Here is a 26331-nt window from a genome sequence, read left to right on the forward strand (position 1 = left end):
ATAGACTAGACTATCTCAGCACAACAGACATAAGATGCAGTACAGTCGATGTGGGATTCAGAAACGAGGATGTCTGGGGAAGAATTGGAGAGTGTATAATGGTAGTGCACTAGCAAAGTGAGGCAGAAACCGGAGGAGCATCACCCTCCACTCTTTTAATTTCATTCACCACAGTTACCCTAAGTAATACTTTCAGTTGGACAAACCTCTATTAATCATTCAACAAGACTCAAAGAATCTATTAATCATTCAAATAAAACTATGCTTAAAGACTCAAAGATCCATCATTCATTGGATACTTAAACAGCAGTTTCTTTGATATACAATGAATTACAAACAAGCACTTTTTGTAGGCTACAATTTTCGTAAACTGTACATTGTTCCTTTTTCTTTTTGTGTCAAATTATCTGTAATTCATCAGATAATACAAATAAAAATAAAACAACAATGGCAGCTCCATTTCTGTAACAGATCATACACTGAACGAACTTTCTTGGAATGTTCTACACTAAACTTAGTGATACTAATTATACTGCTGTGTAACGTTTCTGTACAAACAGATTCCTAAAATTAATACATGCCAGTGTTCTGTGTGTTTACAGATGTATGTGTGTGTTTCATGGTGAAAGAAAAACATGAGTGACCACTGATCATGTTGATTTAGATTTAGAAAGTTAACTCAGAAAATATCCGAGCATGATCTTCTTATTGTAACCGATCCAGAACGTAATCAAGTATTACAGCAGGCTAAGCGTCATAATTCTGTTTACAATGCCAGTACGTGAGTTAAAAAAAGGTCTAATGATGCATCGAGAACCATTGTAACGGTACTAGTTTACCATTCAAACTTTGGTGCCATAACAGTTTAGTTCCTTTGAAAATTCTGTATTTCTTTTATGTAAAGCTGAAAAGCCACATAATAAAAATATCACACAATCAATTCATTTGTTAATTCTTTCCTTTCCTTTCAAAATCTTATTTATTTATTTATCCACTGCATGCAAATTACTTTGTCAAACAAATACACCAAACACTCACTCAACTTTCCTATACAGAAAGAACTGGAACCACTTATTTTCTGTCGTTGGCTGATATTTCGCTCGACTAAAGTCTTGCTTGCACTCAATTCAAAGTCCTATACTATGACCCGAAGCTTGCAGCAATTGGTTTGTACATTTTTCCAATGTTCATTTCAAGAAAAACTTGATCATGTCACAGAAGAGTATCATTTTCTGTCTTCTGGGCTACGATCATTATTAGCTCGCTTCATTGACATTAACGCACGTTCCCGCAATCGGCGCTCCAAATCTTCATTGTTTTCTACGTCGCTATCTGAGTCCTACGAAAAAGGAAAGACATTATTTACACTTACGAAATTGTTTTAGGATTTAGTAAACAATTATATCCAATCTAGAGGGGGTAGACAAAAAAATCTAAAAACACTTCATAGAGGACGCGTAAGTTTGGCCTTCCATTGTACAACACATGTTGCGGTTTGTTTTCAATGTGTCATGTGGACCTTCCTCTTCCGTCAGAAGTAACCAGTTCACCTGTGAGGGTCGTCGTGTGATAAAATGGGCGACCTGACACGCTTCCAAAGAGGCATTATCGTTGGTGCCCGTCTGGTTGGAGCTTCAGTGGCAACAGTGGCGAACATTGTGGAGGTATCGAAAGGCACTGTGTCCAATGTCACGAGGATATACACAATTCATGGGCAAACGACGTCTGCAAAGCACAACAGGGTCGAAAGACAATCCTGTCAGATAGGGACCGGAGGGCATTAAAACGAATTGTAGCAGCTAAAAAGAAGACCACTGCAATGAAAATTACGTCTGAACTCAATTAGGGCCTACAGAACCCGGTTTCATCGAAAACAATGCGACAGGAACTGCATAAAATGAAAATTCATGGCAGGGCCGCTATCGCCAAACCTCTGGTCACAGCAGTAAATGCGAAGAGGCGTATTCAGTGGTGCAAGGATCACAAGGCGTGGACTCATGAGCAGTGGAAACACGTAATGTGGTCCGATAAATCGATCTTCACCTTGTTTCCAACAACCGGTCGTGTTTAAGTATGGAGAACACCGTCGCAGGCCTATGATACAGACTGTCTGCTCCCAACTGTAAAGCATGAGGGTGGGTCTGTTACAGTATGGGCAATGATATCGTGGTTTTCTGTAGGTCCCATCATAGCCCTGCATGGAATGATGAATGCTACGGCGTATGAGGCCATTTTGGCGAATCAGATTCTACCCATGGCCCAAATATTCTTCCCTTATGGTGATGGCATCTACCAAGATGATTTGGCACCCTGCCACGCTGCAAAAACGGTGAAATCATGGTTTGAGCAGCATGACCAGGAGCTATCACACCTCCCCTGGGTCCCACAATCACCAGATCTGAACATCATTGAGCCATTGTGGTCTGAGTTAGAAAGGCGTGTTCGGTCTCATTACCCTCCACCAGCATCCCTTAAGGAACTGGTGCATGTTTTGCAGGAACATTGGTACAAAATTCCACACACCACGATTCAGGAGCTGTATACGTCCATTCCACGTCGGATCCAAGCTGTTTTGGACGGAAAAGGAGGCCCTACACCATACTAGGTATGATTTTCACACTTTTGCAAACTTTTTTTTTTTTTGTCCAACCCCTGTATTGTACACATCTCCCTTTCAATGAATTCGTTAAATACCTACTATTAATTGATTTATCCATATTATGACATATATATAAACACATTCAAACTTAAATGATTGTGTGATCGCCTATTAGGTCATCAAACTTTCCTGAATTTGATACAACCTGTAGCTGCTGAGTGTAAACACAAGACACAGTGTTGTAGAAGAAAAACACAGAAATGACATGGCGCACCTAGGAAGTGCATATTGCTGTGTTGATTGGTTAGTTGGATTGCAATTTAGTGTTCCTTTCAGCACTGACTAAAAAAGATGTGAAGCTACAGCTTAACGTGGGATACAAACTACATGAGCTCCCACCAGGAATGGAACTTGGGTCTTCCATGTCGCAAGCACGGACGCTAACCATGCAGCCGCGAGGAAGTTACGCTGCGCTGATTGTATACTGCGGGTTGTATGGATAGTCGAATGTAAAACCTCCCTCGGTTAGCGTCCGGCTTGCTCGATACCCCGTGGGAGCTCATGTAGTTCGGATTCCATGTCAAGCTTTAGGTCTATGATTCATATAGTCTTATTACTGATAGAGACGCTCAACTCTAATTGAACCAACCGAACATGTCTAGACAGTGAAACACGGGTTATGTGTACTCATATTGGCAACATAAGAAGGATATAGTAAACTCCCATAAATTACAGGTCGAGGACCCTGATCTTTCACGTTCTAGTCGCACACTATCAATCGTATGGGGCCAATTTCAACTGTAACACTTAAACAAATTATCCATTTTTTTTTTTTTTTTATTTTTATTTGATTTTGCCTGTTGTGTTCAAACAGAAACATTGATTAACTACGTTCTGGGTTTTATTTTAACAGATAAAGCTTTTATAACTACAATCTTGTATCATCTATATTCATCATGGTATATACATATGTAGAACAATTTCGATAATTAACGCTATATAACTTGTATAGTACCCTGAAAAAAAACAAAAATGTTCTATGTTTAAAAAAACTATACTATCGCTCAAATTGTTATTTGTTGTTTTCTCTAAAGATATTACATTTGTAACCATTTTGTATTAGAAAAAAGTAAATTCTTTTTTGAATGGCATGATAGTTTGAATAAGTGAATAGCTTCTTACATAAATTGGTTGACTTGAATTAGATATATTAAATATGCAATTAAATTTGCTGGAATTGTATTGGCAACCCCAACATATTGCAAACGTCTCACGTCTTATCCCATTATTTGGAGTCAATAAAGCAACCAGAATAAAGCAGAAAATGACAGTACGTAGTGGGGAGCGAAATTTTTAACCTTAAACTACCATTTCCGAAGTAAATGATTATAGCGTTATATTCAGAATATGGATAAAATTCTAACGGGAAAAACAACTGACCTTTCAGTTTTGAGCTGCTTCTTTTCACGTCCGTCTAACACGATCATCATCCATTCATTCCTATCAGCCGTCGGAGACGAAGCATACCAGAGAAAAGGTAGAAGCTACGATATTTGTGTATCAAAGCACGCTTAGGTTATGCGTCTGCAAAACTAAAACTTATGTCCCCAGAAGCTCATACGTCGCGTCCATTTAACACTAATTCACAGGAATGCTTATAAGAGATGGTATAGAGGGCACGTGTATTAACAGAGGAACAAAAAAAGAATGTGAAGTTCTCCGATAAGTCTCTTCCGTCTCGTGTGATTTCTGATTTGTCCTCATCTGGAAAGAACCCGATACTAAATTCAAAGCATCTAACGTTCTCAATTATGACGGGTATTGGGTTCGGAGAGCACACACATGATTTTGATTAAAGGTACACAACTCGACATGTTGAAACAAAGTTTGTTTTTCGAAAGTTAAGCGTCTCTTTTCAGAAAAATCGTTATTTGAGACGTGTACCTACAATTGAGGAGTTTGATGCAATATGGGCGTAAGTCTGAAACATGCAGCTGGAAAAAACGATGTTGAAAATTTAAGTAGTGTTTTTTTCTTACATAAAACAATATAATATGCAGCATTTTATTCCGATCTTGAATTGAAATGTTACCAGGAGGCTAAACAAACATGGCAAAAGCCATAAGTGCTTTTGATGCAAAAAGGGCGAAAAATCGCTTACGCCCTTATTACATCAAACTCCTCAATTTACGATGGAATTCGAACCATCGTGATATTTAATATTCTTCCACCAGGAATCTAATATGGAATCCTGTGTATCAAGGCGCGCACATTAGCCAAAAGACCAGCAGTGAAGGCTTCAAACATGGTGTCATTGAAACATGGTTCCTGTTCTCTAACCAAATCAAACTGCCAGTTCACACGAAACTGAGTACCGACACCTTTGCAACACTGCCGTATGGACTCCAGTGCGATTTTCAAAATTAAAATCTGTGAAAGTAGGTTTGAAATACCCTTGAGAGATGTGTGGAGGTTGTTAGTTTTCTTTAAGTCCCGAAGATTTTCAAGAATCTTTAATTCACAAGTAGGTCATATTACCCCAAGTGACCCTGATGCATTCTTATTGGCGCCTACATAATGTGATGCAGCATTGCAATATGAGATGACCATACCGTGTTTTAGTGTTCCCTACACTACCAAGAAGTAGCGTTTGAAAAAACCCAACTCACCTGGATCCATGTGGGTTTTTCAGTTTTTTTCGGGTTTAATTATGTTTCTCCGAATTTTCTCAAGTTTCTTTCAGGCAAAAACGTTAAAATGTGATTTATATATAAAAGTAATATCACCGTCACAATTGACAACTACTTTATATTCAGTGGTAAATAAAGACTTCAAGATTTTCTATTTCTCTATTCTAATGGTTGAAATTTGTGCTTCTCTGGTGTTCAGAGTGCGTTTGTTAATTTATTTAAATTTAGCTTCCCGTTTTAGCACCAAAGCTGCGATGTACACTTACAATTTAAGGTTGAATCAGAACTACCATAAAGATTTGAAATTTCAAGCACCCCCACCAGGAATCGAACCCAGGACCACATGCAGCAATGTAACATTAGCCATTAGGCCAGCAAGGAAGGCAGTTCAGCGCCTGATTACACAATGAAATTAGAACATTGGTTTGTAAAAAATAAAAATATTATTTTGCACTTGGTCACCTTCTACTGATCTTAGTAAATTTAAGCTTTCCACGGCTGAAAACTACTGTCATCAGAAACTAAAATAGGGTTTCTACCAACCTGGAAAACCTAGAAAAGCCTATTTTTAGCTTACTCGTAAAAAGCCCTGGAAGTGCCAGGGAATTTCACGAAAAGCTGAAAAAAAAAAAAAAAAAAAACTAGAAAAGTCAGGGAAGTTTCCATATTTGCTTGTGCTTTACCCGGTTTTGTGGTAGGGAATATTTTATAAAATGAATTAGTTCGGTTTACAAGAACTTTCTATCTCTCTCTCTCTCTCTCTCTCTCTCTCTCATATATATGTATATATAATTTTTTTTACAGGTAGTACATACAGCTACGTAACTCTGAAAAGTTGGGTAACATTTATCACCGTCCAAGGATTCTAATTATATAATACTTTCATTAATGAGCGTATAAAAATACTTACGTGGTTTTCTTGAATATCCTAAAAAATAATTAAAGCTAAATAAAAACAAAATATTGGATTTAAAAAATTAAATTAAATTAATCTTAAGCTTTACTACCATCAGATCATACAAAACGAAAATAATACTAATGATGTGTGTTAAGTTCATCAAACTCTCACTGGACATATAGTCTCTTTTTAAACAACTGTAGCCGAATGACTATAACAAAGGAGATAATTAGGAGTCTTTTAGCGATGTTGGCAGGAAAAGTGAACTGAAGGCGGGATTGTAGTGGTTGCTTACACGTATAATTAAGAATTCGGGCATAAGGGCATGTTTTAAAAGAAAAATGAAATTGGAGAAATCGTATCTTCGAAATTTTATCTGTTATATTTTCATAAAAACAAATCCAATGTTTAGAAATTATTAGACAATTCTGCCGTAACCAACAACGGCAAGGTACAGAAATAATTTATTTGAAAAGAAATGTGTTAACTGTGGAACGTGAGATCTGTCAGATACACAAGATGATTTGAATAACTCTGCCGAAATTAAACAAGACAAAGCAATTATCATATTGAGCTTACGATATAGAACTTAAATCAGTGAAGCCAGAGTATGAAGTTATACTATATATACTCTTGGTACTCAATCTATAGGTAATCACCGAAATGAGTCACGTCCAGCATAAGCGCGATAAACTTTATGCATTATCTATATATTAAAATGCTAGGTTTATATGTTTGTCTCCAATCCCTTCGACAATGACATCTCGAAAACCACAAGTGCTAGAAACGTGCTGTTTTCGCTGGTCGATTATAAATTTTGTGTAGATTGTCCGGTTCTAACTGGATATTTAGAAAACATGGCCATTATTTCTTTAGTACATTTTTTGGGGCACATTGAAAGTATTGAAATTTTAAAAAAGCAAAGTATCATACCCTATGAGTTATACATTCCATACATAAAATTCATATACAAAGGCAATCGTCTTTAAACAGCCGTGCTTTTATTTCAAGTCTAAGTATTAAAATGTGCTACGTATGGTTGCAAGAAATTGGGTGGCGCTTTTTTTTTTTTTTTTTAATTTTTTTTAATTTTAAATACTGAACTTAGGTATCTAACATTGGCACTCAGCACGATCTTCATGATTGGTGTAAGAAGCGGCCGCATGATATCCGGCCAATTGTTTCATCACCGGTATCTTTCAGCAATGAGATAACAGCGGAAGACAAACTTCGTTCTTCTCAAACTTGTTATTTTGAGAAACTTATGTAAGTGGTTTTGTTATTCAAGTACATATCTATGTATTCACTCTAATCAGTTTTAGAAGGCAGCATTCATTTTATATAATGCCTGTAAGAGTTACCCCCAAAACGTATTTTGTATGTTTTCTTTTTTAATACGTATTATTTTCTGAATTTCACTGCGAGTTATAAGGAACCTTCAATTGTCAGGCACCCCACCTTAAATTTAAACGCTCCCCTACCGCCCTCAATGTAACATTGGGTATATTTCTTTTAAATAAAGTTTTCAAAATATGGCAGAAATACTTGATTGTTAAATTACCAAACAATGCTAAACAATGACAGGTTAGACATCAGAGAAAGTTATTTTTATCTACCATCTCAATCAGGGGCGGATCCAAGTCTTCTTCGGAGGCGGTTAGGAGTGTGGTGGTGAAAAATTATCAGTTTCCCTGTGACCGAACTTTTGCAGCACATCCGAAAATGATCTCAATGCAAAATAATTTTGTTACTCAAGACACTACTTAGACAATCGGTCGGAGATCACATGGTCCAACTTGGTCGCAATTTCGAAGCCGCCTTATCTCAAAACTACACAATAGAACTGCTTTAAACAATTTAAGTGCAGTTGCCAAACTATAACTTTGATTCATAAAGATGAACTTCGAGGTTTTGTTAATAGAAGAAGTAGGAATTCCTTACACTCAAATGCTACGAAATTCTTAGTGTTTCTTTGTACACCTCTGAGGTTACTTTATTCACAAGTTATTGCCAAATTAATATGGAAGGTGTATGTACTTTTTTGTATTTCCCTTAAAATGTTCTGGAAATAACTTACATAACTTTTGAAATTATGTTTGTCTTAACTTGAACATATGCATGAAGTGGTTTATTACGAATAGGACAAAAATAACTGTGATAGATTAATTACAAGTAATCCGGTTAGAAACACTCTTGTTTGTATTTTAGTTCCAAAACCGGCCGCCCGCACTTGTTCGCTGGTCAGGTAATATAAGAAAATCAATCGAAGTGCTTAAATGATGGATGTGGACAAAAATACACTGAAAAACTAAATAAAGTTATTAAAACTTTTACGACTAATCTCGCCTTGTTGACAGTCAAGAAAAAGAAAAACAAAATCTAATAAAAGATGAAGAAAAGAAAGAAAAAACTGACTTCTCGTTACGGCACTTCCTTCAATGACATTTTTTGTCCAGTATTCTTTCTCTTCTCTTGATTCTACCTAAACTCTGACAAAAATTATTCTTGGAAGCTTGAGTTTGTAGGTCTTTTTTCGCTTTTCGTATAGCAGTAATACGACACAGCAGTGACAGAATGTCATATACGGTCAGACAAGTTGCGTACATTGCGATCTTCAATGCTGATATGCAAGTAAAAGGTCTCGAGAGACTAGATGTGCCGTTCAGTGACATCCAACATGTGCTTAATACAGTTCAAACTTGGAGAGTTTGACGGGTATTTAAGATGATGGAAATCAGACCTGTGTTCATAGAACTATTCCCGCACATAACATGAACGATGGCAAGGTACGATATCGCCTTAGAACCAATGGAACGGGGAGGGGGGATTGCTGCAACACGGTCTTGACACAAGTCTTGACGTGAGATCGCGATACCAGACACACTGTGCATCTACAACGAGCATGAAATGTAGTTTTCGTTACGTAAACATGCTCCCGTCATCATCGCCTTAAACCATACACAGTCGTCGCTACCGGTCTGCATTCTAGACACCATACACAAGGGTTCCCACAAGTTAATTACACAATATCAGTGCCTCAGAAGGAATTTCGTAATTGCACTTTAATTTGATTTCACAAGTTTATAAGCTAGACTGACTTCAGTTTATTTCCCTGTCGTCAGTATCACAAGGCTCTAAAAGATGACTAGGAATATCCGTTGAAAATGTAACAACTGTTTTGTTTGTATTAAGGTCCTCTACATAGGAGGAATACAATTATACGAAGACTGCACAACATTAAGCATATCCTATTCCCATGGTTGAATTTCAATATTTCTCATCTTGCATAAATATCTAGTTTGCTGTAGATTTGGTTAGGGAATTTTCGGTTTCTTCTGACCTTTGGTAAATTTACTCCTTCTCTGTTCCTGTTTGATAATGAGCTACAGATAATCAAAATTGTTTCCAGTTAGTTTTGTTTGTATTTTGGTCTATTCTTGATTTGCCTGTGACATTCAAGATCTAATTCTGAACTTAAATTTTTCTTCCCTTTGCTCTGTGGTGATGTATTGATAACAGAGTTAGAATATTCCGTAAGGAAATCACCGGACCTTAGAAATAAGCATGACCGTCACGACCATAAACCATTTCACTATTCACACTCAAAGGAAATACAAACTTTGACTCTCCAAAATTAACACATTATAAAAATTCACGTCTAGACAGTTGACCAAATTTTCAATCAATTCCGAACTTACACTTAAACTACGTGTACATTGCTTCACTTCTCGAGGATAGAAAACAGAAATTTTGGAGAGTTAAAGATTACTTTCAGCTAAAAAAGTTATAAAAGAAAAATATAAGAAATGATCACACATTATTCTGTTACCTCTTCCTCTTCTTCTTCTTCATCGTCGTCATCCGCTCTGCGTTTTTTATGTTTCTTATGTTTTTTGTGTTTCTTATGTTTCTTGTGTTTCTTCTCCTTCTTCCTCTTTCTTCCTTCTGGCTCACTTTCCTGTGAAATGTCAAACAATATGTTCATTAATTCACTTTAATGGAACTACCTAATTTACATGGTATTTCATTACAATTCCTCTGTTTATAAACTATTTAGTGTTCCACAACAATCATAGTAGCACTGAACGAAAAATAGTGACATATTAATGCGGTACGTGTGCCACTGTTAGGAACAATCAAACAACAAATACAATTTGCTACTTAACAGTTAATATTTTTCATATAAGTGCATAAATAAATAAGTAAATAATCTATTCTAGCAGAATAACAAGTATTAACTGCATTAGACTAGCGACGAACATGAAAAAAAAAAAAAAAAAAAGTTTTCACATTTTCTCGAAAACTTCACACTTGAGTTAAATCCCATGCATCTCGTTTTGTTCAGTTAGATGTGTTTTTGGATAATATAACAGCTAAAGAAAATTAATATTTAAGAGTTAATTATCATTTTCGGTTACATCTCATTAACCACTGTACAGAGTAATCACACAGTCCCGTTACCCCCTATGTATTACACAGATGCTAATGATCTCTTGTTTCTTGTTGTTGCAAGTGCTGATATAGATCTAAATCATGGCTGATGAGTCCATTTACAAAAGGGAGAAACAGATCGTAATGAAACGTGAGCTCATGGACGACCCCATATAGGAAAATCAATGAGAGATATACAGTACGATTTCACTGTAAAGTTTCAGAAGCGTTCCCTTCCAAAACCAACGATTTTACGATGGAAGAAAAATCTCTTTGCAACTGGTTGCACAAAAGATAATCCTTACTTAAGACGACCACCAACACGACTGAATTTTTATAATGTGTTAATTTTGGAAAAGAGTCGAATTTGGTATTTCTTTTGAGTGTGTGGAGGAGGCTGCAGGGTCTGTCAAACGTTTGCCACAAAAAAAAAAAAAAAAAAAAAAAAAAAAAAAAAAAAAAAGTCAATTCGTAAGCAATCACAGGAACTGAGTGTTCCATATTCGACATTACAAAAACATATGAAGAAGAATTTGCAGTTAAAGGCATTTAAACCTTCGTTTTTTAAACGAATTGAGTGATACAGACATGCAAAAACGTAAGCAGGCTTGCGGGAGAATGTTCAATGTTTTCACAACTCTTTCTTTAGGGAGGGAAAAATAATTTTTTTTCGGACGAGTGTGCAATATACCGCAGTGCAAAAGCCCGAAACGTTTATTTCCGAAGTAAAGAAAACCAGGGTTTGAAAAAAATCGGGTTTATCTATAATAATAATAATAATAATAATAATAATAATAATAATAATAATAATAATAATAATAATAATAATAATAATGTGCTCATATGGGTTTTTTCAGGTATTTTGCGGGTTTAATTGGGCTTTTTTTTTTTTTTTTTTTTTTTTTCAGATAATTTAGGGTACTTTGTACACTGTACATTTGAACACAACATATAGGGGTTGTATATCTCGGGCGTTTGTTTCATGGCCAAATGATGATGAAAAACGAAGGATAACTATTTGTCCAATGAACACCATATATCACTGACAATATAATTAATTGTGTATGCAATGTATTTGCTTATTACATACTGCATGCATGAAGAAAGAAGACACTGATCATAGATGAATTAGAAGCTTTAACCGGAAGCATGCTCAATCTTGCAAACGGTGCGAGATATTGAAAAAATCGAAAAAATCTCCCCTTTATGGTACTCCTTACCGATTTTTATCAAGATGTCCTTCACTTCTGTCTGTAAAGGGACATGTACAGATGCTGTGAGAAATAGCAAGTAAATTCATGCTTATATATGAATAATGCGCTGTGTAGAGTGCGCAGATTTAGGTAGTATTAATTTAAAACAAAGATATAATTCAAGTTTTATAAAATAAATGTTTCAAAATGTCTTATATGAAATATATATTTTCCAGCTTAAAATAAATAGTTTTATTGTTGAAGTTCACTTCCGATACTTTGTGCGTTCAATTATGGGAATTTCCCAAACACTTGTTGCAAGACGGTTCTTTCCCGAAAATTAATTTAAAACAACAAAGATATAAATCATATTTTATAGAGTAGCCTAAATGTTTCAAAATGTTTAAATTAAATTAAATATCTTCCAATAGATAGTTGTAAAATAAATAGTTTTATTGTTGAAATATTCACTTGAGATGCTTTATGAGTTCAATTACGGGAATTTCCTGAGCACTTCTTTCACAACGGGTTTTTCGCGAAAATGAAGCTTTCTTTACTATACATCGAAACTTCCACTAGTACGGAAGTTTGAATTCAGCACTTGAACTAGTAAGCGTTACATAGTCTTCGGAAGTCCGAGCATTAAGCTTCTTAAGTTTGACAAGAATTTTTACGCTGTTGCTGGTGTTGATTCTACAGAATGCTTATTTGAAGTGTAGCAATAAATGATCGAAATAAACTATTGTTGTTGGAAAATCAAATTTTACTGAATAATACTTGTGTTACCATCAAAGATAAGAAATAATACTACCGGCACCTATGGCCTTAAACCCGTCAAATGTATGAGGGATAGCGTTTCTCGGCGTCGCCGAGTCAGCGAGCACACTATTCACGGAAACTAAAATATAAAATTGCATATTTTACTTCAAATAGGCTATAAGCATAATCCATACATTAATTTGTTGTACAATTATCCCAAGCTAAAATAAGTTTTTTGCTATTCATTTAGTGCATTCAGAACTTTATAAATGTCTTATGTTGAATGCTCTTGTATACCTTAACGTAAAAGCATCTGATTCGCCCAAGGGAAGTCCAATATCTGTTAATAATGACTTTCAAAATGATTACCTTAATTATACCAATAATATACTAACAAAAAGCTCAAAAACCCGGCCTGAAGAAAAGCCACATTTTTATGAAGAACTTGAACACAATCCATCACATGTCATGATCTGGGCTGCAATGTCTGCAACCCACTTGGTAGGTCCCTATTTATTTGACAATGATATGAATCACATTGCGTATCTCACCATGTTACGTGATTGGTTTATTCCATATCTGCAAAGATTGAAGACTGTTCGGTCGTATCTGGTTCCAGCAGGATGGAGCACCAACCTATTATGCTATTGCCAGTAGAGAATATCTCAATGAAATATTTTCTGATAAATAGATTGGACGTGATTCTGTGCGTTTACCTGCACCTTTGGAGTGGCCACACTGAAGTCCCGATCTTGCGACAATGCATTATATGACTTCATAAAACAAAAGGTTGCTGTCACATGTTACGAGACAGTTGACGAACTTAAGGATGCTGTTCGACGTACATTTACTGCCATCACGATAGCAATGCTGAGAAGAATTTCAATCGTACATGTATGAGAATCACACTCTGTTATGAAAACGATGGTGTACACACAGACACTCTGGAATAAATAGTAAAGAATAGTCCCACTACCTCAAAGTTGTCCTCTGATATGATGCCACATTAATAAAATACGACCATCTATGAATATGCAGACAAAAAAGGGGTAACGGGACTTTGTGATCACTCTGTATATTTTCTTGCCTGTATCATAATGAAAAGTTTGATTTGTGAATTCTTTAGTAAGTGGCGAGCATATTGTACCATTAGCATACTATGGTTTTGCCATCTATGTGAAAACTTTAGTAAGTTTTCGTTTTTTCTATAAACCTAAAGAAATCGTATTTTTGTCACTATGCATTGATTATATATACGATTTCTTTAGGTTTATAGGTAAGACCTCAATGTCACTAAAATTTAAAAGGGAATCACCACCAAAATGCTGTACAGCCTCTTTCTGAAGGTTTGGAAATTGATGATGATTTAATTACATGAATATAGCTATAAAATTTGGGTTATTAACAGTAACGGTGAAGATAGATGTAATTGGGTTCTACTGTGTTTCGATTTTGAAACTGAAACTGATTTTCTCAGAAAAACAGGTTTCGGTTCCACACTCCGGTCAAAGACGCTCGGCTAAGAAGTCCACACGTTGAAAAGCTTACGACTCAGAAGGAACCCAAGCAAATGTGTCCCCCTGTCACAATATTCCAGGATCAAAACTCTCTATATTAAAAGAGACTAAAATTGATCGCCTAAGACCAAAGTATTACAAGAACATACAAGTAAAAAAAAAGGCATAAAGAAAGAAAAAGAAAAAAGAATATAATTATTCTGTGGATAGTATTTATTTTATTGTGTTGAAAGTACACGGATGCTGAGCTCGAGATTGTGAGCGCGCCTTTCGGGCTTGTGTCAGTTAAAGGACAATTGAGAATTCAATCCTGCATGTTCTGAAATCACAGAAGGGATCAGACAAAAAGCACGTATGAGCAACGAGCTGGAAGGAGGGGAGGGGGTCAAGTATGCAGGATTTACGAAGAAGGGCGCTAGGTAATCAAGATCCGAACCACTATGTAGAATGAAGTAAAATTAAGTATACTAAAGAACATATCTAGTTTATTCCTTTGAACATTAGTTCAGTTGCACAGAAAACAAACTGAAAGCCAACAAATGTGGAACATGCAAACACACAAACACACATGTACACTCATGTCCAAAATGATTGTCGCATATCTATAACTATCTTCTTGTCAAAATATAATTTGAGAATTATTTTGGAGGGTACTTTTAATACTGATAATCAGGAAATGTACAGTATATTTGTAGTAAATTTCATAGGAAAGGAATTATAAATACGAAAATTAGAATGAGTAAAACAAAATGTTGCTAAATGGACAAGAAAGTTTTATTTTCGTTTTATTCTTTTTATTTACTGCTCTTTTGACATGAAATTTGCCACATACATGTCTTTGCCGATTATACAGATACTAACATTATAAGAAATACAGGACGAATTCGTTATCAAATTATATTCCTACAACAACATATTTATAGACATGCGACAATAATTTTGGACATGAGTGCACATACTTGCAACAGAAATAAATAGGTATTATCCACAGATCATTTTTTGGTTCTCGGAGTAAGTATACAGGATCTTATAGTTTCACTCCAAGTGTATGTGTGTGAGTATATGGTACTTTACTTTTCGATAACTACTGGCCGGATCTAAACCAAATTTGGTGGGCAAATAGCCCATGGCCAAAGGAAAAAAAAAAAAAGGCTATATTTAGTGTCCGGTCTCGACTCGCCTTATATGTGGTACTTTGTTTCTCGGTACTGGCCAGGTCTGAACGAAATTCGGTGAGCAAGTAGCCCATCGCCTTGGAACTTAAGATCGCTAAATTTGGTGATCATGCTTGACAAGGACAGGCTAAGCTCGACAGCAGAGGCTGTGTTCTACCGCGTTGCACGCTGGAAGCTTTCACACTGCGGTTGCAGGTCCTTTTGGTCAGGGGTCTTTTTGATCCGGGCTCTTTTGACTCGTGTTCTTCTTCGCCCTTTTGTTCGGGCCCTTCTAATATGTAATCAAAATAGCAAGCAAAATATCAATTTATAACATGACATCCACTCTGACTTTGAAATAACTAGAAACTGATACGGAGACAGAAGTTTCCAGGGTCATAAACCTGTGACACAGGGACATGCTTCGCAATTCATAACCTAAACTATCCTAACATTTGATCGCCTACAGACGGAGAACATTCCTTGAATACTCCCTGGATGTTACTTTCCTACATTTGCTGAATATTCTTTAGCGAATACATTTTCTTTATTTAATTTGAATGAATATTAAAGAACATACAAAGAATACTACTGCACTACCTGGAATTACCATTCTCAATTTGGAAAAGAATTACTAAAGAATTTATCTGAATTAAACCGTCACAAAACAATGAACAACCGTGAATAGAACCGATATGTAAAAATGCATTTCGGTTCTGTCCTCAGCACTGCACCGAATTAAATCTTTTATTTAAATTCGGATTCTAGAACCCAAAACAGTGTGGTTTCCGGTTCCGGGAACAGAACCGATACGTGGAAACGTATTTCAGCATGATTAAAACTTTTAATTTGTGGTACCGGAATCCAAAATGTTATAAGTTCCGTTACCATTAACAACTGTATACAAAATACTAATATAATTTTATGTGCTACCAAGTCTTCTTACCTCGGATTCACTACTTGATTCCTTTTGCTTCTTTCGTTTCTTCTTTACCCTAACTTCCTCCTCGGAACTAGATTCTTTCTTAACTTCTTCTATTTCTTCTTCATCATCTTCTTGTTCATCCTCAGAAGCTGAGCTATCAGTCTTTCGGGATCGTCCCTGTACAAATAAAGATATTGTATTAGATACACTAGATTATTATGTTAAGTTTTTCATTAACATTCAACTATTGATGTTCTTGAGCTCTCTCGTAGTTATATGGTGAGCGTACAAGACTTTCGGGTGGGAGATTCGGATTCGATTCTAGGTATTTTCTCACGTAGTTCAGATCCCACGTTAAGCTGTAGGCCAAAGTCTTACATATTCTCAATTCCTAAAACAGATATTAAAGTTAAATCCACCACTATTCCTGTCTTTAATGATAGATTATTCAAGGATTTACGTTTTAATTTACTTTCTTATTTCGCCGGTCTTACTACAATACTTTTAATTTTATCTACAAGTAACAAGCTATATCTTAAGGTGGGTTTCTGACTGTGCGTATTTCAAGTGTGAAATCATTAAGAGCGTTCTGCGAATTTCATTACTAAGTTCTCGTATAAATGACAGAACCCTAGACTTCTTTGCTTCCTGCTCGCGTTCAACAAGTTTTTACAGTCATGTATCTAATATTATTTGCAAGTTACGTTATGACTTTTTACTGTTATTTACTGAACTAATGAAAGTATCTGATTTGAAGTATGACTTTTTTCTGTTATTTACTAAACTAATGCAATTATCTAATTTGAATTAACTTATTGATCTCTGCTTTGTTAAATATAATTATATGAATAACAATGTAACAACTCTCAGTTAGCTGTTTACTTCCATTTCCTTTCAATATATATATAGTAATCAAAATAATGGAAACACTGAAACAAAATACGAAGTCGTACTACTTTTAGCCTATAGTATGACTTGTATTCGTAGCGGAATTGAGGCATACTACTAGTGAATCATTTCAAGAGGAACAGAGCATCACTGTTTCTGTAGTGCAACACTCAGTTGCGTAAGCGATGCTGAAGGAGGAAATTGCGCCGAACTCGCAGCTCTTAAACTGACAACAGATATTTAATAATATTTAAATCGGGCGATTGAGACGGCAGTGTACGTGTTGAAGTTCATCCTTAAGTTCCTCAAACCAAGCATGAAAAAGCTCTAACTATGCTTTTACGCATTGTCATCTAGGGATACTACATCATTGTTAGACAACACATGTAAGATACGATTCACCTTATCACCTAAATGCCCACATAATTACAAGGAGTTATTCGTCCTTTCAGAGAAATAACAGAACCAACGTATACCATGGAATTGCGGCCAACACCAAGTCTCATCTGACAATAGTAATATCTTCTATGAAAAAATATTTTTCACGTTACCACGTTCGAGGAGGTGATCACAGGTTTCGAAGTTGCAACCTGACCGCGGATGATGAGGGGTCTGATTATGACTGTAGTGAAAGACAGTTGCAGATGCTAATTGAGTTCTACAATATGTTGTGCTGCAATTAGCTCCACTGTTTATAGTGATAATCCTCATCAATATCTGATGATCCCTCTCGCCTATCCTTGGTTTCCGTCGATTATTCCTCTTCTCTTACAATGTCATGCCACCAATTCTGAACATGGTGTTTCACTTTGGACACACTTGTTCTCGATACACTTAACACACGGGCAGTGAATACACTTACTTCAACTAGCTGCGCATTCAAAATCAAGTCTCTCATTTTGGCCTATTGCATACATGAATATGTATTGCATCGCTTCGTGTACTATTCACTATTACCTAATATAGAACTAACAACACATAGCAATCGCAGTACAAGAATGTTGAGTGTAACAATCTGAGATTACGCGTTGCAGGCTATTCATTTGGCAGCTGGCTGCTTGAGATACATCGTCAGAAAAGTGTTGAAGTTTTAACCGTAAAATTCAGCTATTAATCAATCTACATTGCAATGTGTACACTTTACGACAGAAGCACATAAAGAAGGGGGAAATCACTGAAACTTTCTACACTCATTGAAATACTTACTTCTTTCCTACTTAGTTGCTTCGGTGAAGGGGATTCAGAAGTGGAAGCTCTTCTTCTCTTTTTCTCCTTGACTATTACTGGTGACTCTGACCTCCTCTTGACAACTCGAACAGGAGATTCAGATCGCCGTCTGCTACGAACCTCTCTCTCCCTCTCTGGTGACAAAGATAACGAACGTTCTCTTTGTACTGCATATGGTGATGGAGAACGCTCTTTTCTAGACGGCGATCTAGAAAAGAACAGACCAAGTCATTAAATGAAAACTGAAAGTACAATACAGTGAGACTAAATACACATGTACGATAAAGAACACAACAATACTGAGTATAGGTACGAACTTCACATTATTTTTTAACTAACGTAACGATTATTGGAATACAAATCACTCAGCAAAAATTACCTAAGAACACTACCACAAAATACAAATACAACTGTTATAAGTTCTTTCACTGACGCAAAGTCACGGGAGGAAGTAAAGGAAAAAATAAATTTTATCCCATTTAACACCAACACTAGATGTATGAAAGTAACACTAGAGCTGCGCCATAACGGCTTCCAGGGTCACAAAAGCTTTGCCGTATTTGTTTGAGTATTAATTTGATATTTCACTATTTATGTAAAATGAAATATTTTTTAAAGCTATAATTACGCACATTTTTACACTTTCTAAACTCTCTATTTTTTCTATTTACTTTTTAAAGACTAGCTCTGAAAATCTGGATGCTAAGTTAATGTAAACTGAATGATTGCTGTCTTTTCTACTTTAGTTTTAGTGAATCCTCACATGCAATTGGACAACTTTTAATTATTTGTTTTACTGGATAACATGTTATTAGCTTTTACAAATGCTTTGATTGTTTTATTTTAACGTAGGTTTTAATGTTAAATTTTAATATAAATAAATGATATCTCAAGTACATATCTAAAAAAAAAAAAATATTATTTGAATGACTAAAACGTTAACCAATGAATAAAAGATTTTTATATTAAATGACGAACAGCAATATACAATACCTTATCTAAATAAACTAAAATTGTTGCTTTAATATCGACCTCAAGAGACCATACTGAGAGAGAATTCAAACCATACTGAGCGCTAATTTCTTAAATCTTAAAAATGAGTGAATCTTTATTGCTATTTCCTTACTCATATAACTAGATAATAATTAACTTATCAATATTAAACTTCAGCAAATTTCTTTCTTTCGTTTTTTCTTGTTATTTCATTCTCTTCAGCTGTAGTTATATTTTCCATTTATATATTTGTGTGTCTGATCCAGAAACAGCAACAATAAAAATAATAATGTCATTCTTTTATTAATAGACATTACATAGATTACGTACTTACAATTATCAAGTAATAAAAGCACATACCTTTTCCTTTTTATCTTTCGCCTATCGTAACTATCGCTTTCTTCAGACTTCCTAAATGGAGAAGGAGTTCTCGAAAGGCTACGGGAAAACTAGAATGATAAAAAATCAACAATAAAATTACTTTCAAATTCATTTTATTACATATTTAACAGTTCAATTTCGAATAACGAATACATACAGAATGTTTACAAGGTCCCTCCAGATTTGAAAGCATCATAGTCTCGAAACGAACAATCATATTGACAAGGAATGATAAATAATTTACATTTTTAGAACTGGCAATACTGTGACGTCGCTTGTTACAAACAAGCAGTCAGTTGATTACAAGAGGGCGAAGAATCAGGAAGAGGCGTAATGTTCTGTGGTTTGGACAAAGTTTCGTATGAGAAAAGCGTTTAAATTGGTTTATAAACTTAATGGTATATAAGGTAATGAATAAACAACTTACGAGCCAACTCTGTTTAAAATATGAATAGTATAAGACTAAAGTAAGGAAGATTTTATGACATTTCCATGAAATATTGGGAGAGAATGATTAATTGGGAAAAAATGAAATCTTTAAGTTTAACGTCCTACGGTTATGCCGGTTAGGCTAAAGGAGACGGTGATAATGAGAAATGAGTGAAATGGTGGAATGAAGAAAGTGGGAGGAAACGGGAGAACCCTGAGAAAACCCACGAGCACGGTGTTTGTCCACCACAAAGTCCACACGGCGCGAGCTGGGATCGAACCAGGGACCGGAGGTGAACGCTCTACCACTGAGCCACCGCGCCCCCAATGATTAATTGGATAAAAAATGATGCCACAACGCTTGTTTCGGTAGGACTTTGAAAACATTCTGTATTTTATCTAGTTTGTATATAGGAAGACATTCGAATTACCATCAGACATCACATTTGCCTTTCGTAAATAAATTTGTGTCTGGATAGTCTTGAGTGTAGGTTTCTCTGCATAGAATTCTAAAGATGTTCACTACCTTAGTACGTATGTTGCACCTGTCATTCTTATATTTTTATTACACTGGAAATAATCCTTTTATGTTCGAGTGACACCCGAATGTGTAAAATATTTCTTTTATCATTATATGATAAATGGAGAAAACGATCAATTTCTGACATATCATATCCTCTATAGATGCGAGTTCAATGAATATCAACTCATATTTATATAATACACTGGTGTGCAAAACTTAAGGGCGAAACTAAGTTTTACAAGCTGTGCCCCTTCCAAGTGGCGCTGATCAGTGAAACTTGAACCATACATAGAAAGTAGTACCACAGTACGATACAGGAAACAACAGGAAGAAACACATGATGAGAAGAGGAAAATGGCAGTATTATGCAGAAATAACTTACACTGAAGTCTCTGCGACTCATGGTGGACTCCCTACCATTACAGTAGTGAAATGGTTCTTAGAAGGATATGCGATTACCATGGACAGCGATGCATGTTCTGCAACATGCTACAACGCTGTCCACAAGCTTGGTAAGCAATTATTACACGATGGAGTTTTATTCCTCCACTAGCCCGTTGACAACTGTTAGGAAGGGGGGAGGAAGCCAGTTCATTCGTCAAATATTCCCTCGTTCCAAGAACTCCGCCACCTACGCTGTTCGATTCGGCGTGCATTAACATCCATAAAGATGAAATTGTGAACGACTGCACCTCTGACAAATTGCATGTCGGGAAGGGGTACAACGCCACAATAACGTTGACTGGTGAATATACTATATTCAAAATCTTAGAGATCGACACGCCTACGCAACATTACACCTTCTTACACAAGACCACCACCATCAAAACGATCATTGCGTATTCGCACCTTCCGCCAGGTGAGTGTATGGCCAAATCACTACTCAGACTGAACCTGCTCTCATCTGACAAAAAACTGCGACCCCGGTCCAGCTCAGAAGTTCTTGGCACCACCGCAAACGGTTCCAGCGATGTTAAACGAAACACAACGTAATGGTCATCGGGCAAAGAGACCACGTCCAAGCAATCGACGTCCTGCTGTAAAGCGTGGTATTGGATGCCTTGCTGTCTTGCTAAATGCGTTTGTAATTGCAGATGCTGTTTGATGTCTGTCCGTTCTTGCCTACTGCACAATGTAGCGGTCGTCCGCTGCTGTAGTTGACCAAGGTCGACCACCACTTCTCTTTCGCACAGCATTGCCTGCAGTTCGGAACGCTTCTCATGCACGTGGAACAATACTGTGAAAAATACCAAACTCCTGGACCACATTCGTCACTCTTCCCCTCTCTTAAAATATTTCAATGATTCTTCCCCGTGTGAAGAGATCCAAATGTTGTCTCCGGACTATGTTGTTGTAACACCATCATAATGCACCTTAACAGCTCTCTAATGGACACACAATCTCGACCCTTTAAATCAACTGTGATGTGTTGCAGGAGCAGAATTATTCAGTGCTACCGTCACACTATGCAAAGTCTTGCTCCATGTGTAGCGTAGGAGACTTCTGCCAACATAATCCCGGGCTTTCATTCATTTTTACCGATTATGCAATATTTTCTGTTACTTTATCTATCTTGTTCTTAAGTTTTGCACACCACTGTATTAGCTGTAATGCCCGTTCTTTGTACAAGGGAATACTTTATAGAACATACTTTAATCCCATCCCCATCCGTTAGGATATGCATTTTAATGAAAGTGTATTGATAAAAATCTTTAAGATACTCTACTTTTGGCATAATTTTTGAAACAGCCTACCCCCTAAAATCAAGTGAATGATAAAACCCAGTTTGATGTGGGTATTAGATCACAAAAGTCATTTCAAATGTCTCAGTCGTTCTCCCGACCATAAAAACTATGAATTCGACACAAACCTCAGTACTTTACGATTATCTTTACATATCAACCTTCCTACACCGTCTAGGAGTGATAGTGGTGTTTTACCCTCCACTGAAGCTGGATTTGATTTAAAAGGCATCAACAGTGTCACTATTCATCTCAGCAAACAAGAAAACTACAGGTTCGACATCAATATAAAGGGTTATGATTGTTTTTACTAACATTTCTTTCCACTCCCGAGGAGTGCTAAGGGTATCTTATTAACACAGTACACTGTTGAAAGCTTCACCATTCATTTCAACGATTTCAAAAACCACGGATTCAACACTAACATGGTCGCTTCTGATTATTTTTACATGTCACTCCTTCCCCTTAGGAGTGCCACGGGCGTCTTACCCAGTGATGCTTTCAGGGATGGACCGTGGAAAAATTTACAAAACAAGTGCTAAAGAAGAGTAACTATTTTTTTCAGTACTAGTTTCATCCATTGTGTACTGATTCCTCCCCCTCCCCGCCTCCGAGTGAAATTGTTTGATAGCATCGCTGATTTCCCATATTCGTTTGCAGATTGTAAGTCAATTGTAAGCCTCCAAATTTTGCAAAATTGCTCTTGATATTCCAGAGTTATTTTGAGACATATCACGTACATTCATCCGTTTATGCCTTTGTAAAACGAAAATTGAAAGGGTTGATACAGTGCATCTGATAAGAATGGCTGAGAACGAACCTCAAAAGCGAAAAAAATGTATGCTCCAGTTGTGCATTTTTCTTCCCTCTTTGGCTGTCTTGTAACTAAATTTTTGTCCTAAATTCTCAAAGGCTGAAAAGATGAGTTTTATGTTGCTAGATAAGAATATCTCAAATGTACTTTCGGAAACATCATAATACAAAGGAATATCTATCATAGTTTGAGCACCAATATCGTTTACATTTACCTATTTCGAAGAATTATTTCCTACCCACAACCACTTTCTCTTAGCACGTCACTTATATCCATTATTTTTCTCTATCTTAAACAGAATCTGCATTTCCTAGTGCCTTCAATTAAAAAATTTTTTTTAAAAAGCACAGGAAAGTGGTCTTAACAGATTACAACAGGAAAATGTTTGCTTTATCAGTAAAGTATAGAACATTAACCCCCCCCCCCCCAAAAAAAAAAATCTTAAATCTCGCTGTGACAGTATGAAGATGCAACAAAGAAAGTCCACCATAACTGGTCAGGATACATAGCTCAAGAATTTTTTTTAACATTTCACCAGATAAAAAGAAAAAAAAATCATGGAAAGAAAGACAAACAGTTATAGCGTCCAGATAGACACAGACCTCTTTTGTAACGGAATTCCAGACTTCTAATCTAGTAGTAGCCGCATGGAAGGGTAGTGCAAAGGTAACTTACAGGTGAAAAACGAATGAATGACACAAAACAGAAAAACAATTAAAAACTGACAAAAACACGGTTCCCACTGAAAGTAAACAATAGAGTTCACAGCTCTTTTTCATGGTTTTCACAGTCAAATATTTTTCAATTTCACTGTCGGAAAGTTTGAAACAATAATTTTTACTGGCTACATTACATAAAGCCCTCCGGTGCGTCTAGTGGTAAGTTATTTCCATTAATTTGAAAATTTTCTATATTTTCAAGGTTTGATAACGAAATTTCAAGCTCATTCCAGGTTTTCTCACGGTATAAGAAATCCATGACTTATTCACAATTTTACGGTTTTCACAACTGGATGGGCGCCTTGAGAAACAAGAAATCAGAAAAGAAGTTAAAGTATGGCACAAAACTTGACAACAATGAATTAAAAATGATAAAAAGGAGAGGAGAGAGTTCTAGTCGAAACGACGAGAAAATGAAAAAGTGTAATGAAAACACTAAATAAACATTTAAGGTCAATACATAAAATAAATATAAATAGCAAACTGGAAATAAAAAGACTAAATACAAAATTGAGAGAAAACATGACTGAAGGGAAAAAGAAGAAATATAAAGCATAAACCAAACATTAGGTTTTGCTACGCACGTAGTAGGAACAAAGGAATCCCAGAGTAGCCGTGATAGTGTGCAACTGGAACTTTTCTGTTCTTTTGTTTCTTTCTTTTACCTCCTACTTCTTTCCTTTTTTATATGTAATCGTTATTAAAACGAATCCAGATTTTAGTAAAGAAAACGTTACACCACATATTGCCATTATGCCTAGTAGAGAACAACGGATTATACTACAGAAGGAACTTACAAGTCTTCTTTACACATTTTTGATTAGCGAAATAACTTTAAAAAATACGAAACGAAGAAATGCTATTAAATGAACTAAGAACTTCTTCCAGTCCTCTTCTTATTGCCAGAAATGTAGGAACACAGTCCATGATTTCATATCTTTCGGACACTCAAAATTTCTTCAATAGATGAAAGGTCTTGAAAATACAAGTTTAATAGCACTACATACGTATGTGATTCAGTTCCTAAAATTCTTATACTGTATATTCACAATGAGTTCTTAAAGAATGTGTAAATAGCGAAGATTTTTTAACTAAATTTCCAAAAGGTGATCGAAATCATAGGAACGACTTACATACCATATCAACTTTTCAAACTCAAAATAAATATTATATATATATATACAGGGTATAAACTTAATTTCTGACTCACCTAGAAATTTTATTAAATGCATGAATAAGTAAGAATACAATGAAGAAACGCTGCACATCTGATTTATTTGAAAAGAAAACGACCAATTTAACAGTAATCAGTACTGTTTCCCTGACGTTAAAAGCATTGTAAGATCATAGTTCGGAAACTCTCCACTAGGTTGTGACAGTCCTCTTGTGCGATGACGGACCCCTCTTCCTTGAGGCGTTGAATCAAAGTTTCTCTATTGCGAGGCCTTGGTTTCTGGAACACGCTGTCCTGCAGTCGAGACCATAAGTGCTCAATAACATTTAGATCCGGACTATTACCTGGCCAATCGTAACACATTCCGGGGAACTCCTTGGCGATCACATTTATCGTTGCCTTTGCAGTGTGACATTTGGCTCCATCCTGTATCAAAATCGCGTACTGCTGAACAGGAAACATGATGGGATTAGTAAGACACGCTCGGTTAACTGGAAGTATTTTATGTCGGTAGTATTGGGAGTCAATCGTCTTTCCTTTTTCAACAACAATAACTTCCGTTTTCCCATAGCTTGAAATTCCTCCTGCACCATAACCTTTAGGCCGAACTTGGGCCTTCGTATAGAAGGAATCGTTTCAGAAGACAATGTTTGAACCCGATGATTTTGCCGGTTCGGTACAGGAAAGACCACCAGACTGTCATCAGTAAATAGCACGTGAGCACGTTTCATCCGTCCCTCACAAGAGTCATCAGCAAAGCCTTTATCTTGCAGTTTCTTTCAAAAGTTGTAGCTGTAGGATATTAGGGTGTCTACTAAAATTCCAAAATGAAATTTCCTGACTTTTTCGTGACTTTTTCTTTACCAAACCATTAAATTTAGTAACATTCTCAAGAGCAAATTTGGGCGCGACTTGAGCCGAATTTCCATGCACGCGATACAAGCGTGCTTTGCTTGTGATTTGGTAGCGTCTAAAGCCAACCATAGACATTTTTGGTGGTGAATTTGACGTTTTATAGAACAAAATTTTCCAGTTTGTACTTATATTTGTACAGATTTAAAAAAAATCGTGACCCAAATGCTAAATTTCGTGACTTTTTCTTGACTTTCATGACTGTTTTCTGATTTTGTGACCTTTTCATGACTTTCGTGACCGATAGACACCCTGGATATGTTTTTCTGCGAAAACAGCGGTTTTCTAGACTGCACATAACATTTTCTTCCCAAATCGGTAGTCTGAAGATATTTAGAGAATGCCGTGTGACTAATCTTCTTT

The 26331-nt window shown here is 36.1% G+C and overlaps 1 protein-coding gene across 10 annotated transcripts in view; it reads right to left on the reverse strand.

The window, feature by feature from the left end:
• Nucleotides 1-265: 265 nt before the first annotated feature.
• Nucleotides 266-26331, reverse strand: part of Srrm1 (Serine-arginine repetitive matrix 1) — a 211433-nt gene continuing 185367 nt past the window's right edge. For 9 of the 10 annotated variants that reach the window (XM_081759292.1, XM_081759288.1, XM_081759287.1 and 6 more), the window contains 5 exons: nt 19635-19723; nt 18261-18489; nt 16188-16343; nt 10017-10145; nt 266-1339 (listed from right to left, as the gene is read on the reverse strand). In XM_081759292.1, the coding sequence (XP_081615418.1) occupies nt 1226-1339; nt 10017-10145; nt 16188-16343; nt 18261-18489; nt 19635-19723 (717 nt within the window). In that variant the 3' untranslated portion in view covers nt 266-1225. Of the gene's footprint in view, nt 1340-10003; nt 10146-16187; nt 16344-18260; nt 18490-19634; nt 19724-26331 lie in introns of all 10 variants that reach the window. The other variant, XM_081759293.1, reaches the window with a different exon arrangement.

The sequence above is a fragment of the Thermobia domestica genome, chromosome 5, assembly GCF_964235325.1.
Source record: "Thermobia domestica chromosome 5, izTheDome1.hap1.1, whole genome shotgun sequence".
Taxonomy (NCBI): Eukaryota; Metazoa; Arthropoda; class Insecta; order Zygentoma; family Lepismatidae; genus Thermobia; species Thermobia domestica.